Raw genomic sequence first — 17,394 nt, 5'->3', positions numbered from 1 at the left:
GATGACTATGATTACTATGTGACTACTATAGGATGCCGTCAAGACTAATACTGGATTAATGTACAACTACTACATTAATACTAATGGATTAATAAATGATTACTACATAACTACAATCATTTACAATCTTTTACATTTTAGTCATTTAGTAGATGCACAGCGATTAACGATTTTATTAATCTGGGTCACAATATTGGGCATCAAGCTCTAACTGTTTCCGAACCCCTATGTATACAATCAGTGTCATATATATATATATATATATAGTGACATATATCTACCCCCTAGTGATCCTTTATATGTAGGGTATATCTGTGTCCAGGCGAAACCACCCCTCAGCGAGCGCAGAACGAAGACCATTCAAAGAACTCACAGAGAATAAAGACCATTCAAAGAACTCACAGAGAATGAAGGTCATTCAAAGTACTCACAGAGAATGAAGACCATTCAAAGAACTCACAGAGAACGAAGACCATTCCAAGAACTCACAGAGAACGAAGACCATTCAACATACTCACGGAGAACGAAGACCCTTCAACGTACTCACAGAGAATGAAGACCATTCAAAGAACTCACAGAGAACGAAGACCATTCCAAGAACTCACAGAGAACGAAGACCATTCCAAGAACTCACAGAGAACGAAGACCATTCAACATACTCACGGAGAACGAAGACCCTTCAACGTACTCACAGAGAATGAAGACCATTGAAAGAACTCACAGAGAATGAAGGTCATTCAAAGTACTCACGGGACCAGCGCTTCCTGGATGTTGCCCCACACCTGCTTCCCCACCATCACAATGACCAGCTGAGTGGTCAGCTCAATGAGACAGCCGCCGGGGTCACACTGTGACACGAGGGGGGAGGGACCAGGTCAAGTACAGGGTTTCACAGACACCACAGACACTGGTTTCACTACCATGTCTGTGAATGTTTGTAATGCCGCTATACCACGTGATTCATTCAGTTTTAGTCATGTCTGTGAGTGGTCGTAATGCTGCTACACCACATGATTCATACAGTTTAAGTCATATCTGTGAGTGGTCGTAATGACGCTACACCACGTGATTCATACAGTTTAAGTCATATCTGTGAGTGGTCGTAATGACACTACACCACGTGATTCATACAGTTTAAGTCATATCTGTGAGTGGTCGTTATGACGCTACACCACATGATTCATACAGTTTAAGTCATATATGTGAGTGGTCGTAATGACGCTACACCACGTGATTCATACAGTTTAAGTCATATCTGTGAGTGGTCGTAATGACGCTACACCACGTGATTCATACAGTTTAAGTCATATCTGTGAGTGGTCGTTATGACGCTACACCACATGATTCATACAGTTTAAGTCATATCTGTGAGTGGTCGTAATGACGCTACACCACGTGATTCATACAGATTATGTTATGTCTGTGAGTGGTCGTAATGCCGCTACACCACATGATTCATAAGTCATAGAAACAGGTGACTCTACCTCCTCGTTCCTCAGCTTGCCGAACATGTAGATGTAATCCCCAGGATAGCCGACGAACTTCCCCTTGAAGAAGGCCACGTAGAAGCAAGAGGAGTAGTAGTTGACGAACTGGAAGAGGAACATCTTCACCGTCAACTTGTTCTCATACTCCAGGTGGGTCTTGGGGATCTCTGAGGAAGTAGAGAGCCACCAAAAAGGGGATTTCCTGGGTGTACATTTTTCCGCATCGATTCACCCAACCGATGTTGAATTGTAAAATAAAATATTCTTAGTGTCTCTGCCAAATGTCCTTCCACCGTACCCATGTCTGTGATCCAGATCGCCACCCTCTCATACATCAGGTTCAGGATCATGATGATGATGAAGTTGATGCAGGACGCCGTGACAGAGGTGGCTAGCTGTGGGGTGATGAGGGAACCCACCAGCTCGATCTTTTTGGTGGGGCTGTCCTTTATGATGCTAGCGAACGCCGCGTACACCGCCAGTCGATACGCTATCACCCCGATGATACACGCGATGATCAGGGCGATCTAATGGGGAGACAGAAGGGTGGAAAAAGAGGAGGATTGAGAGGGAGGAGAGAAAGATGGAGAGATTGGGGAGTGGAGGTGGAGAGAGGAAGGAGAGATGAAGGCGTAGACGTAAAGGGGTAGATTGTGAAGGGTTTTGGTCTGTTCAGTCAATTCAGAAAGTAAACGGACCGCTTAATGTATGTAGCTGTCCACTGTTAACTCCTGCCCACATAATGCTTTCTGAATCCCAAACTCTACTCCTATTTGTGGCCATAGGAGAGCTCTTTAGAAACGTTATTGAGTATGGGGACATATTCCAAAGTATGTGTACACCAATGCCAACCATAAAAGCTAACACAAGGAATTAGCATTGTTTTTGAATTAAGAAATAAATTGTCATGTAGTGAGAAGTCGGATTTGGTAGAAATCAAGAAAGTCTGGGCAGGTAAATTAAATTGAACTGAAACATGAATGATAGACAGGATGCCAAACCAACAACACGCTTCAAAACACAAAACTACAGCACAAAACATGCACTTTTAGCAGAATATTTATGCACTGACTCACAGTTGTGGATTCATAAAGTATCTCACAAACGTGAGTACACCCTCACCTTTTTGTAAATATTTGAGTATATCTTTTCATGTGACAACACTGAAGAAATGACACTTTGCTACAATGTAAATTAGTGAGTGTACATTTGCTGTCCCTCAAAATAACTCAACACACAGCCATTAATGTCTAAACCGCTGGCAACAAAAGTGAGTACACCACTAAGTGAAAATGTCTAAATTGGGCCCAAACTGTCAATACTTTGTGTGTCCACCATTATTTTCCAGCACTGCTTTAACTCTCTTGAACATGGAGTTCACCAGAGCTTCACAGGTTGCCACTGGAGTCCCCTTAAACACCTCCATGACAACATCACGGAGCTGGTGGATGTTAGAGACCTTGCACTCCTGCACCTTCCGTTTGAGGATGCCCCACAGATGCTCCAAGACGACCACTGCTAAAGAAGCTGAAGGTAAAGGTGATGGACTGGCCAAGCATGTCTCCAGACCTAAACCCTATTGAGCATCTGTCCGGAAGTTCCAGAAGACCCCGCGGTTATTTCATGCCACTCAAAATATTTTGACATTTTCACATAGGGGTGTACTCACTTTTGTTGCAAGCAGTTTAGACATTAATGGCTGTGTGTTGTGTTATTTTGAGGGGACAGACAATTTACACTGTTATACAAGCTGTACACTCACTACTTTGTAGCAAAGTGTAATTTCTTCAGTGTTGTCACACAAAATGATATAATCGAATATTTGCAAGAATGTGAGGGTTGTGCTCACTTTTGTTAGATACTGTATGTTCTGGAATAGTAGCAGTCAGTACTATTTCTAGACAATATCTGTAATATTCAGAGAAATTGGGGAGCCTGATAATGATGATTAAGGAAACTAGAGTTGATTGATGATCTTAAGAAGATGTAGAAGGTAAGAAGACAAGGAGGACAGAGTGAGGATTTAAAGAGGAGAGAGTAAGGAGAGAGTGCGGATTTAAGGAGGAGAGAGTGAGGAGATGAGGAGTGAGTAAGGCGAGAGTAGATAAGGAGGAGACCAGGAGGAGTTAAGGAGGATATAAGGAGGAGAGTGTGAGGAGTTGAGGAGAGAGGGAGTAGATAAGGAGGGGAGACTCAGGAGTTAAGAAGGAGAGAGCAAGGTATGTAATGCAGTGCTCACCCAGAACAGCACGGTGGCTCCAGACAGGAATGTACGAGCACACTTGGATGTTACGGGTAAGTAAGGCTCCATCTCCTACAACATGTAACCAAGCAAAGCAATGACAACAACACACAGTCAGTCACCATGGTTACCAGGGTCAGCCTCCAACCAACGCACACACACACACTTAGAAAAAAGCTTCCAAAAGGTTTTTTTGGCTGTCCCCATACCAGAACCCTTAAGGTTCCCAGGAGAACCTTTGCTGGTTCCTCATTAAAATCCTTTTGGCTTCCATATGGAATCTCTTGTGGAAAGGGTTCTAAATGAACCCAAAAATGTTTTCTAACTGTAAGCAAAGGGTTCTTCAAAGGGGACTGCAGAAGAAACCTTTCAGGTTCTAAATATCACCTTTTCTTTTAAGTAGTTGTATCAGAACCTCATTCTGCTGACCAGAGAGCCCAGCTCATTACACTGATGAACCCAGGATGTTCTGTTAGCCTGGTTTCAAATGAGGTTGTGCTGTCAGTGTGGTTCTGGCCACTGATGTGAGGTTGAGAGCGCGGCCATGGGAGTTGGCTGACAGCTCAAACAGATCTGTTACCACCAGGCTATAAAACACAACCAGTGAAGCTGTGTTTCAGCGTTGCTCATTCAACGGGCTGGTGTGATTCACCAGCTCAGCGCGGCAGTCAGTCAGACCAGGATCTCGTTCATTCCAGACATGAGCCATGAGCACAAGCCACGCCCGAAAAACCACGGCAACCCCTCAGACAGGCGTTCCCGGTGCCAGTCTTACCCACAGCACCACGGTGGCCCAACACAGGACTACCTTTCCCACAACATCGGTTGCTGTCCTGTCAAGAACAGACTCCATCTCCTGCAGCACAAGTGACGGGCGGGTCAGGGGATGAGGGCCAAGTGACGGGCGGGTCAGGGGATGAGGGCCAAGTGACGGGCGGGTCAGGGGATGAGGGCCAAGTGACGGGCGGGTCAGGGGATGAGGGCCAAGTGACGGGCGGGTCAGGAGATGAGGGCCAAGTGACGGGCGGGTCAGGGGATGAGGGCCAAGTGACAGGCGGGTCAGGGGATGAGGGCCATGTGACGGGCGGGTCAGGGGATGAGGGCCAAGTGACGGGCGGGTCAGGGGATGAGGGCCAAGTGACGGGCGGGTCAGGGGATGAGGGCCAAGTGACGGGCGGGTCAGGGGATGAGGGCCATGTGACGGGCGGGTCAGGGGATGAGGGCCAAGTGACGGGCGGGTCAGGGGATGAGGGCCAAGTGACGGGCGGGTCAGGGGATGAGGGCCAAGTGACGGGCGGGTCAGGGGATGAGGGCCAAGTGACGGGCGGGTCAGGGGATGAGGGCCAAGTGACGGGCGGGTCAGGGGATGAGGGCCAAGTGACGGGCGGGTCAGGGGATGAGGGCCAAGTGACGGGCGGGTCCTTCTCCTGTTTATCTAGTAGCAGTCTGTTAACACTCAATCAGTTTTTATAACCATCTTTTAAACAGTCTGTATTTCAACAGTAAATATTTCAGTCGTAAATGTCCCCACAGTGTTGTCAGTAGCCAACCCACATTAACATGCAGTATCCAGTCCAACCGTTCTGAACTCCATCTACAAGCTTCAGCGTGAATAGGAAATACATAATTAATCACTAAATCCTGACATAAAGGATCAGCTCTGGAACACTTCATGTACTCTAGACAGCATGTGACCACTGCCATTTGAAATATCTCAAGGAGACCATAAAATGAGTCAATACCATTATAATGAAACAGCCATAATACTTTTATTTCCCAACCCCCCTTTACTTATTAATAATAACAGTAATGACAGTGGATTAGGTAAATAAAGTCTAGCCCTATAACCACCTGCGTGACGGTGTTCAGGCGTCGGGCGGTGCACTTGGTTTCGTACTCCGGCCTTCGCTGGAGCTGCTGCTGCTCCTCCTCAAAGTCCACCAGGTCCCACTCATACTCCAGACGGGCCTGCCGACGCTTCCAGAACTCCAGGAAGAGTGTCACTGCGAGAGGACAGTGGGGGAGGAGGGGCATTAAGACCTATTCAAAATGAAGTAGCCGGCCTGAAATAACCGCGGGGTCTTCTGGAGCCTCCGGACCGCAAAGACAGGGAGGTTGCAGGAAACTCGGACACAATTGGTCCGAGAAAGTAGTGTACAACTCTAATGTCCTATAGTGAATATTCCGCCCTGTGTTTCCAGAGCAACTTGCCAGCTGAGACATGAATGTGATTATACTGGTAGATTATGCGCTTACAGGGAACATATTTTGAACTCAGGCCAGATTGCATCTTTAACTTTACAAAGTACTCTAGGGTTTATGTCAGTGTTTAAGTTACTGGTAGCTATTCCAAACCGGAGGGGCTGTTTTCTGACTAGTGCTAAGACTCTCCTCTAGAAGCTTCCTCTAGATGGCGCTCTGGGCACATCCGGCACATTTATAGGCTGTATGAATTGGTTAAATTCCTCAGTCCTTTTATGGACCCTTCTGAAAAAGTTGGCGAAGAGCATGAACACGCACATAAACTACTATAGTATAAAATTAACAATCCTTTCCCACTCATGCTTCATCAAACACATTCGATTCAATCTCCAAATAAAATGATTTAATTTACATATATACACTGCATTTTTCTAATTATATTTAAAGAAAAATTAGAAAAAATGATAACATATTGTTTGTAAATATTTGTGTTGTTTTCTCCTTTCAAATGTGGTATGGAAGATTTCAAAATGGTTCCATAGTCCTTCACAATAGTGTCCATAGATGACATCACACATTCTCATCAGACCAACGGCTTGAATGCCCATGTGTCCAGAAAACAAACTCTATATGTGTTTTAGCCTTTGGCTGTGAATATACTGCATGTATACATTCTATACGATTTTATTTCATTTCTAAGGCAACCTGGTTTTTAAACAGTAAATGGTTTTGGAGGACATTGTTATTGGTCACTTACCCCAAATGCCCATGAATATGGCAAAGAAAACAGTCCCTACGTTATCAAACATATGAGATTGCTGAAAATGCAAAAACACAGAAAAACAGAGAGTTAATTCATATACAAAAGAACATCTTTGAAAACCAGAAACTATGAGAGGATCTGAACAATCATGCATGCCAACAATAACTTGAGACCTCAGGATGGGAAGGTTCTATCTGTGTAAAGCCTAGTTATAATTATTTAGAAACTGTTTTGTAGTGAAGTATTATTTCAAATGTCTAAAAGGTCCTCACCTCAAAAGTATTTAAAATACAGAGCATAAAAGTCCTGTAACATCTGATATGTTATTTCATTGATTATGCAATCACAGATAGAACCTTATGGTTCTGAAATATGAATATGAGCTCAGCAACATGGTTCTATCAGCACAGAATGTTGATATTAATTTCTATAGAAAGGTTAAGAAATGAAATGATCATTTTATTATTTGTTTGCATCCAAGCGATATTCCACAAAAATAAAAAATGGCTTATAGTTTATAGAAAACAAACAATATTGCTCAAAATTAACTCTGGATGAGTAAAGTGATAAATGTTGTTAGTATCTGACACCCAAAATCATTGAACTACTTGCTATTTTTCAATAACATGTGAAATAACCCTTCAATTCATGTTTTTACATTGATTAAGGTGAAGACAAATGCAGCAGTGCCTGGGCTTCAAACATGCTTATGGAACCTGTATTTTTATGTTTTTACCATAGTTATCTTCAATCTTCAGTAAAAGTGGTGAAACAAATCAAAGTCATTGCAATAGAGGACAATAACTTTATTTAATAAATAATCAAACCTCTCCTTGAACTGCCACCTTAACGTGGTGGAGGGGTTTGAGTACCCGAGTGACCCTAGGAGCTATGTTGTCTGGGGCTATATGCCCCTGGTAGGGTCTCCCAAGGCAAACAGGTCTTAGGCGACGGGTCAGACTAAGAGCGGTTCAAACCCCCCTTAATGATGAAAAAAATATTGAGTACCGTGACGTCGCCCGGTATGGCGCAGCCGGGGCCCCACCCTGGAGCCAGGCCCGGGGTTGGGGCTCGTATGCGAGCGCCTGGTGGCCGGGCCTTCCCCCATGGGGCCCGGCCGGGCTCAGCCCGAACGGGCGACGTGGGGCCGCCCTCCCGTGGGCTCACCACCCACAGGAGGGACCATAAGGGGCCGGTGCGAAGAGGATCGGGCGGCAGTCGAAGGCAGGGGCCTAGACAACCCGATCTCTGGACACGGAAACTAGCTCTAGGGACGTGGAATGTCACCTCGCTGGTGGGGAAGGAGCCTGAGCTAGTGCGTGAGGTTGAGAGGTTCCGATTAGAGGTAGTCGGGATCACCTCTACGCACGGCTTGGGCTCTGGAACCACACTCCTTGAGAGAGGATGGACTCTTCACCACTCTGGAGTTGCCCATGGTGAGAGGCGGCGGGCTGGTGTGGGTTTGCTTATAGCTCCCCAGCTCTGCCGCCATGTGTTGGAGTTTACCCCGGTGAACGAGAGGGTCGTTTCCCTGCGCCTACGGGTCGGGGATAGGTCTCTCACTGTTGTTTGTGCCTACGGGCCGAACGGCAGTGCAGAGTACCCGACCTTCTTGGAGTCTCTGGGAGGGGTGCTGGAAAGTGCTCCGACTGGGGACTCTATTGTTCTACTGGGGGACTTCAACGCCCACGTGGGCAACGACAGTGACACCTGGAGGGGCGTGATTGGGAGGAACGGCCCCCCTGATCTGAACCCGAGTGGTGTTCAGTTATTGGACTTCTGTGCTAGTCACAGTTTGTCCATAACGAACACCATGTTCAAGCATAAGGGTGTCCATCAGTGCACGTGGCACCAGGACACCCTAGGCCGCAGGTCGATGACCGACTTTGTTGTCGTCTCATCTGACCTGCGGCCGTATGTCTTGGACACTCGGGTGAAGAGAGGGGCGGAGCTGTCAACTGATCACCACCTGGTGGTGAGTTGGATCCGATGGCGGGGGAGAAAGCTGGACAGACTCGGCAGGCCCAAGCGTACTGTAAGGGTCTGCTGGGAACGTCTGGCCGAGTCTCCTGTCAGAGAGATCTTTAACTCCCACCTCCGGCAGAGCTTCGACTGGATCCCGAGGGAGGTTGGAGATATTGAGTCCGAGTGGACCATGTTCTCCACCGCCATTGTCGAAGCGGCCGCTCGGAGCTGTGGCCGTAAGGTCTCCGGTGCCTGTCGAGGCGGCAATCCCCGAACCCGATGGTGGACACCGGAAGTAAGGGATGCCGTCAAGCTGAAGAAGGAGTCCTATCAGGCCTGGTTGGCTTGTGGGACTCCTGACGCAGCTGACGGGTACCGACAGGCCAAGCGGGCTGCAGCCCGGGTGGTTGTGGAGGCAAAAACTCGGGCCTGGGAGGAGTTCGGTGAGGCCATGGAGAAGGACTATCGGCTGGCCTCGAAGAGATTCTGGCAAACCATCCGGCGCCTCAGGAGAGGGAAACAGTGCCCTACCAACGCTGTTTACAGTAGAGGTGGGCAGCTGTTGACCTCAACTGAGGATGTCGTCGGGCAGTGGAAGGAATACTTCGAGGATCTCCTCAATCCCGCCGTCACGTCTTCCATTGAGGAAGCAGAGGATGAGGGCTCAGAGGTGGACTCGTCCATCACCCGGGCTGAAGTCACCGAGGTGGTTAAGAAACTCCTCGGTGGCAAGGCACCGGGGGTGGATGAGATCCGCCCTGAGTACCTCAAGTCTCTGGATGTTGTGGGGCTGTCTTGGCTGACACGCCTGTGCAACATCGCGTGGCAGTCGGGGACAGTGCCTCTGGGATGGCAGACCGGGGTGGTGGTCCCTCTTTATAAGAAGGGGGACCGGAGGGTGTGTTCCAACTATAGGGGGATCACACTTCTCAGCCTCCCCGGGAAAGTCTATGCCAGGGTTCTGGAGAGGAGAATACGGCCGATAGTAGAACCTCGGATTCAGGAGGAACAGTGTGGTTTTCGTCCAGGCCGCGGAACACTGGACCAGCTCTATACCCTCTACAGGGTGATGGAGGGTTCATGGGAGTTTGCCCAACCAGTCCACATGTGTTTTGTGGATTTGGAGAAGGCATTCGACTGTGTCCCTCGTGGCATCCTGTGGAGGGTGCTTCGGGAATATGGGGTCCTGGGTCCTTTGCTAAGGGCTGTCAGGTCCCTGTACGACCGAAGCAGGAGCTTGGTCCGCATTGCCGGCAGTAAGTCAGACTTGTTCCCTGTGCATGTTGGACTCCGGCAGGGCTGCCCTTTGTCACCGGTTCTGTTCGTAATTTTTATGGACAGAATTTCTAGGCGCAGCCAGGGGCCGGAGGGTGTCAGGTTTGGGGACCACACGATTTCGTCTCTGCTCTTTGCGGATGATGTTGTCGTGTTGGCCCCTTCAAGCCAGGACCTTCAGCAGGCACTTGGACGGTTTGCAGCCGAGTGTGAAGCGGTGGGGATGAAAATCAGTGCCTCCAAATCCGAGGCCATGGTCATCAGTCGGAAAAGGGTGGCTTGCCCACTTCAGGTTGGTGGAGAGTGCCTGCCTCAAGTGGAGGAGTTTAAGTATCTAGGGGTCTTGTTCACGAGTGAGGGAAGGATGGAACGGGAGATTGACAGACGGATCGGTGCAGCTTCTGCAGTAATGCGGTCGATGTATCGGTCTGTCGTGGTGAAGAAAGAGCTGAGCCGTAAGGCGAAGCTCTCGATTTACCGGTCAATCTACGTTCCTACTCTCACCTATGGTCATGAGCTTTGGGTCATGACCGAAAGGACAAGATCCCGGATACAGGCGGCCGAAATGAGCTTTCTCCGCAGGGTGGCTGGGCGATCCCTTAGAGATAGGGTGAGAAGCTCGGTCACCCGGGAGGAGCTCAGAGTAGAGCCGCTGCTCCTCCACATCGAGAGGGGTCAGCTGAGGTGGCTTGGGCATCTGTTTCGGATGCCTCCGGGACGCCTTCCTGGGAAGGTGTTCCGGTCCCGTCCCACCGGGAAGAGACCCCGGGGAAGACCTAGGACACGCTGGAGGGACTATGTCTCCCGGCTGGCCTGGGAACGCCTCGGTGTCCCCCCGGAAGAGCTGGAGGAAGTGTCTGGGGAGAGGGAAGTCTGGGCATCCCTGCTTAGACTGCTGCCCCCGCGACCCGGCCCCGGATTAAGCGGAAGATGATGCAAATGCAAATGCAAATAATCAAAGTCTTGGGACTGTAATGTTCTATCTATACACATTATATTTTTATTACTGTATTATAATTATTAGTGTTTTTCAAGTCTGAGGTTTGAGAACTATTGACTTGAGACATCTTCCCCCTTTATTAATCAATAAGTGGACTACCGTACAATTATTTCTGATTGCCATGACATCATTGTGTGATTGGATTACAGACTGAACCTTCTAACACGTTCAAATGGTCTTGTTTTCTCAGAACTTTGTGGTTTTAAATGTACTGCATCATAAAATTGTTACATCTTACACGAAGGAGCAAATAAAATACAGCTTTGACCAAAATGTCAGATAGAACATTCCAGTCCCAGGGTGACGGATATCTTTAGTTCACGGCAGTGCATCTACAAAGCCCACATTCTTACCCAGGATGAATTACACGTCGAGTTCAGTTTCCAGTAGCCACATTTCTTATCGCACAGGGGACACATGACAATGCTGCCTCCAATCTCACCACAGATGTCTTTACTGTCATGAGAGAGAAGGAGAAACCTCAACATAATATTCAATATACATAATGTAACCATTCTTTGCATTGAAACAGAGTCATTTCACAAGGGCCGGACTCCTGGACACCCACACACAGACTGTGGAGTGTTAGTCGAGCCAAAGACAAACTGTTTCTAGGAGGAACTGACAGGAATGGTCCGTAACAGGGTTTAGGACCAGAGAAATACACCCTAGAGGTTGGATTGAGATTTAGTGGTAACTTATCCTGAATGAATCACCTGAAGATGTGGCAGACCGCTGCCCAAGTGAATTTCAGTAGGATTATATTTGTAATAAAATATACTACTTGAAACAGACAAACCGGCAAAGATGTTATTTTGAATGGAGCTCACCTCCACTCATTGTCATCGAAGGTGAATAACCCGTAGAGGAAACAGATCACTCCCACCACCGCGGCGAAAAACAGCATCTCCGTGTAGAAACCCAGCCAGGCAAAATAGATACCGATCTTCTCTCCATAATACTTCCTGTTATGGGAAACACCACACAATAAACCAATAGGTGGGTTTTGTGTTTAGAGTCTAGATTTTAAATGCATGACAAACACAAGGGTTCCACCTTATCCGGGACACAGGGGTTCAACTTAAAATATCTGCTTGAGAAGTACACAGGCCTCATGTCAGAGCAAATGTAATCCCCAGAAACTTGTGGAAAATGACATTGTTTTGTACAGGCGGTTAATCACAGCGAGAGACATGTCCCGGTTCCGTGTGGTGTTCTCACCGAATGAGGTTGAGAGGCTGCTCCTTGAAGAAACTGTGGAACCGGGCCCAGTGTTTATACAGGTGAAATCTCTCACTGTCACTGTTGAGGTCCTTGGCTGGTTTCCAGTAGCGACACTGCAGACAAGCATCGGGACAAGAGACTGTGTCAACTGTGTCATCGACCAGGATGTGACGCAACAAGACGGCCGGACAACTCCCGGTCTCTACGTGCTCGACAGGCAAACGCAGTACTGAATTAGGCCTAACCCTCTACGATCAGATTAGATCTGAGGTCCAGAGAAAAGTCTCACGTCATGTAGTGGAAACGCTGCTCCATATGTCCCGTTGTTCAGGAGGCGCTTGATGCCCTTCTTGTCCTTTTCTTCCAACACTGGCTTATGATATGGACAGCGTGCCAGGATGTAATACACCTGAGAGGAGGAGAGGAGGAGAGGGAGGTATAAGGGATGTAATACACCTGAGAGGAGGAGAGGAGGAGGAGAGGGAGGTAAAAGGCATCTAATATACCTGATAGGAGGAGAGGAGGAGGAGGAGAGGGAGGTAAAGGGATCTAATACAACTGAGAGTAGGAGAGGAGGAGGAGAAGAGGAGGATAAAAGGGATCTAATACAACTGAGAGAAGGAGCGGAGGAGGAGAGGGAGATACACCTGAGAGGAGGACAAGAGGGGGATATAAGCTATGTAATTACACCTGAGAGGAGGAGAGGATGAGGAGGTATAAGGGATCCAACCATCATCTGTCCGTTCATCATCTAACCATTCATCCATCATCCATCCATTCATCCATCATCGATCATCCATTCATCCATCATCCATCCATCATCCATCCATTCATCCATCCATCCATCATCCATTCATCCATCATCCATCATCCATCCATCCATCATCGATCATCCATTCATCCATCCATCATCCATCCATTCACCCATCATCCATCCATTCATCGATCATCCATTCATCCATCATCGATCATCCATTCATCCATCATCGATCATCCATTCATCCATCATCCATCATTCATCCATCTCTGCAGGAAGGCTGTTGAGGATGCCCTACTCACGATCCTGTTGCGGACAGATGGTGGAAAGAAGGTCTCCTTATCATCGATGAGGAAGAAGTCAATCTTTTCCTTGTTGAAGGATGAGGTAAAATAGTCCGGCTCAGGATTCATAATGCGGTCCGGCAACCTGAATCAGAATCAGTTTCAACATCAGATTCAGAATCAGTGTCTACATCAGACTGAGAATCAGTTTCAACATCAGATTCAGAATCAGTGTCTACATCAGACTGAGAATCAGTTTCAACATCAGATTCAGAATCAGTGTCTACATCAGACTGAGAATCAGTTTCAACATCAGATTCAGGAAACATTACTACCATAAAACAAATGTGGATATACATTTTTTGTTTGTTGTGTACAGACAATGAAGACGTAAAAGAGAACGAGGTGTGTATACATTTTAAATGTATGGATCTACACAGAGAAATAGATCAAGAGAAATCCAAACACAGGTGACAACCGCAGCAGTTTACACAATAGGAATTGAACGTCATAGCATAATAATTATTTTATACTTTATAGAATATTGGTTGAACCCACCTGAAAGGGGTGAAGAGCCAGTCCATGGGTATGTCTCTGTTGTTGGGGATGTCGTTGGCCTTGAAGGGAACCTTTATCTTCAGGACATCAGCGTAGGTGGCCAGCACCTCCCACGGAGCGTGGATCTTCACAAAGTAGGTCTTTCCGTCTTCAGATTCCTGATTGGATGAGAAGAGAAGCGGAAGGATGGATGGAGAGATGTGAAGATGGAGAGATGTGTAGAAGGACAGATAGGAAAAAAAAGACAGAAAACAGACAGACAAACAAAACAGGCAGACACACACACAAACAGGCAAAGCAGAAACAAACAACCAAACTCCCCTGCCCAGGCACAGACATGTCAAACGTCAATAACCACATTGTATGATCTGGCAGGCCATGGCAACGCCAAAACAGAGGAACATGCCTGTATACTAAATATTATAATATTCCACTAGGCTGGGGCTGGATTTGTTTGTGCTCTCCTGTTAACTCCTATGGTCCAATTGTGTTTCCAAAACATGAAACAAACAATCTGAGGCCAAGCCACGTATTCACCCAAACTTAATTAGATGTAATCGAATAAATCTCAGGCTTCTCTTCTACTGATCTGAGACCAGGAAATGTTTACAGCCTAAAACGGTTAGACGTAATTTTATCTCTTACCGACTTGTCCTCCGTCTCTAATTCCAGACCTGCCTTCTGTAGGTTAGCCTCATATTCCTTACGCCTCTCCTGGAGGAGAGAGAGGGCCAAGGAGGAGAGAGAGGGTCAAGGAGGAGAGAGAGGGTCAAGGAGGAGAGAGAGGGTCAAGGAGGAGAGAGAGGGGGAGGGAAGGAGGGAGGGAGGAGGGGTGACAAGAAGGGAAGGAGTGGAGAAAAGAGTGGAGTAGATGGGAGATGAGGAGAGGAGGAGACAAGGGGAGGGGAGAGTGGAGTGGAGAAGAGGACGAGGGGAGGGGAGAAGAGGACAGAAGAGGAGAAGAGCACAGGAGAGGAGAAGAGGATGAGGGGAGAGGAGGACGAGGGGAGGAGAAGAGGACGAGGGGAGGAGAAGAGGACGAGGGGAGGAGAAGAGGACAAGGGGAGGAGGGGAGGACAGGAGAGGAGAAAAGGACGAGGGGAGAAGAGGACGAGGGGAGGAGAAGATGACAGGAGAGGAGAGGAGAAGAGGACGAGGGGAGGAGGAGAGGAGAGGACAGGAGAGGAGGGGTGAAGAGGAGAGGAGAGGAGAGGAGAGGAGAGGAGAGGAGAGAAGAGAAGAGAAGAGGAGAGGAGAGGAAAAGAGGAGAGGAGAGTAGAGGAGAAGAGGAGAGGAGGAGAGGGAAGGGGGACACAACAGACCCCAGTGAGCGTCTCGGTTTGACCAGCATTAGAAGTACTTCATGTGCTCCCAAAAGCAGAATGTGCTGTGCATGATGTGATTATGACTGTATAGTGCCTTGTCAAGGTGGAAGGGGTAGTGATGGCCAAACGAGGCTTTATTAGCGTTGTTTTAGCAGCAGGACATTATGCTGGCAGCACTCAAAGTTTCTTCATCACAATAATAACCATCATTGATGGCAATATAGCTAACAATATATATTCTGTAAAAAACAACAGACACAAACAATATTGGAACGGACATGAAACATAAAATGTACAGACTAGATTGCCAAGTATATAGACATACATAGCTCTGGAAAAAATTAAGAGACCACTGCACCTTTTTCTTTACATTCCAAAAAAGTTGAAAAGGAAAGTTTGAGTGAGGAATAGCGTTTTTCAGTGGTCTCTTAATTTTAACCCTTCTGTTCCTCACTCAAAACTCTCCTTTTCAATTATTTTGGAAAGGAAAGAAAAAGGTGCAGTGGTCTCTTAATGTTTTCCGGAGCTATATAGTTCAATGATGGCTTTTATTTTGAAAAAGGAAATCTGAGTTAGCGCTGCTAGGTGCAATGAAATGGTAAGTTAGCTACTTTATTTGGTAAAAAAGTAAATTTGCACCTGTGCTAAAACTTGATTTTATCAGATCGAGCACATCCATGTATAGACGAAATAGTTGATTCCTAGGAGTATGTGTGTAATGTGTAGTGTGTAGTGTGTGTGTGTGTGTGTGTGTGTGTGTATGTGTATGTGATTAGCTTGAGGGCTAGAGTTCAAATTAGGGGTTTAAGGTTAAACCTAGGGTTCTATTTAGGGTTAGAGTTAGCTTTAAGTATAACCTGGGCTATAGCTGCTAACACTGGACACAGCTGCTAACTCGGGATATCGCTGCAAACATTGGATATAGCTGCTAACCCGGGATATAGCCGATAAAATGGAATATATCAGCTAATCCAGGATATAGCTGATAACCCAGGATATAGCCGATAAGCCGGAATATAGCTGCTAACCCAGGATATAGCTGATAACCCAGGATATAGCTGATAACCCAGGATGTAGCCAGAGCCACAACACATGTTGGGACCGGAGAGGGTCATTCACAGCTTCCACAGCATGAAGTGAAGAGTACTGAAATATAGTAAAATAACTCAAAATATGTTCAAGTATACTAACATACATTTTCTAAGAAAGGTAGGTAATAACTGAAGTCTCACTTCAAGACTATGAGAGCTTATTGTGGGAAGATTCCGGGGGAATGGATATGAAAAATAGTTGCTGTGGATCAAATGTGGGGTTATGCAGTTATAAGTTATTATTAATATTATAAATAACTTTGATGCTACTAAATGTTTGAGTGAGGCAAAACTGGTGAGTGTAAATCACTGTACATGAATCTGAGATGATCAAAACAGACGTTTCTTAAGTACAGCATCTTACCTGTTTTTTATTGTCTCCGGCTCTATCGTCTGTGTAAGACAGGACAAAGTCAATCCTCCTCTTTCCATCCCGGAAGAAAACAGAGTCCTTACTCTGCTGATTCTTGTCGACCTGTAGGGAGACAGACAAAACACACACACCGTCAAGACACAAACACAAACACACAAACACACCGTCAACACACAAACACACACACACACCGTCAAGTCCAGAATACATACACAAAAACACACACACACACACATACATACACATTTCATACAACAAGGCTCAGACAGACTCTCACAGCACAGCAGCCCCAATGCAAATCATCCATATAATGTAATAAGAGGTGAAAGATGAACTCCGAACAGGGCTGCATTATTGCATCTACTGCAGAGCCAGCTGATAGGGACGTGCACAGCAACGTGCACAGTGGAGCCATGATGAAAGAAGGTGCTACGTTTTCTGGACGATCATCTCCGGTGATTTTGGCATTTGGTCATGTTTTACAGTAATCCCCGTTAAGACGGGTTCTGGTCTCATGGTGATCTGGACAAAGGCACAACAGGACTTGGTTTGGGTTTTGAGAGGTTGGTTGTCTCAAGTGGGACTCTGTGTTTGACTCTCTGGTTCATCAGCGGTTTCTACCCAATGCAAATGATGTCAAACAGAATTGTGTATACCGTGAAAACAGGACTTCTATTGGCAAAAATGTAAGTTGCGGGGCTATTCCAGGATCAGTTCAACCATGTCCATATAACTGAGTTTTATTACGGTCTAAAAGTGAAAACTGATCCCCAGCCAGCCCTCCTATGCAGGCCTACATCAGTGAGACACGGTGAGGTATCCCATGACTTATGACTCTATAGTGTTTG

At 46.8% G+C, this 17,394-nt stretch overlaps 1 protein-coding gene across 3 annotated transcripts in view; it reads right to left on the bottom strand.

Annotated features, from left to right (window-relative positions):
* The window catches only part of ano5a (anoctamin 5a), a 46,210-nt gene that overhangs the window by 5,475 nt on the left and 23,341 nt on the right, over positions 1-17,394 (bottom strand). For all 3 annotated transcript variants that reach the window (XM_020056797.3, XM_010883432.4, XM_010883433.4), the window contains 14 exons: positions 16,538-16,648; positions 14,403-14,471; positions 13,758-13,915; positions 13,218-13,344; positions 12,448-12,567; positions 12,156-12,271; positions 11,765-11,899; positions 11,288-11,390; positions 6,689-6,749; positions 5,581-5,732; positions 3,727-3,801; positions 1,786-2,014; positions 1,485-1,654; positions 751-848 (listed from right to left, as the gene is read on the bottom strand). In XM_020056797.3, the coding sequence (XP_019912356.2) occupies positions 751-848; positions 1,485-1,654; positions 1,786-2,014; positions 3,727-3,801; positions 5,581-5,732; positions 6,689-6,749; positions 11,288-11,390; positions 11,765-11,899; positions 12,156-12,271; positions 12,448-12,567; positions 13,218-13,344; positions 13,758-13,915; positions 14,403-14,471; positions 16,538-16,648 (1,724 nt within the window). The remainder of the gene's footprint in view (positions 1-750; positions 849-1,484; positions 1,655-1,785; positions 2,015-3,726; positions 3,802-5,580; positions 5,733-6,688; positions 6,750-11,287; positions 11,391-11,764; positions 11,900-12,155; positions 12,272-12,447; positions 12,568-13,217; positions 13,345-13,757; positions 13,916-14,402; positions 14,472-16,537; positions 16,649-17,394) is intronic.

This window comes from Esox lucius, chromosome 19 (genome assembly GCF_011004845.1).
Source record: "Esox lucius isolate fEsoLuc1 chromosome 19, fEsoLuc1.pri, whole genome shotgun sequence".
In the NCBI taxonomy this organism is placed as follows: domain Eukaryota; kingdom Metazoa; phylum Chordata; class Actinopteri; order Esociformes; family Esocidae; genus Esox; species Esox lucius.
The sequence above is the reverse complement of the archived record's forward strand: the minus strand, read 5'-3'. Positions and strand labels throughout refer to the sequence as shown.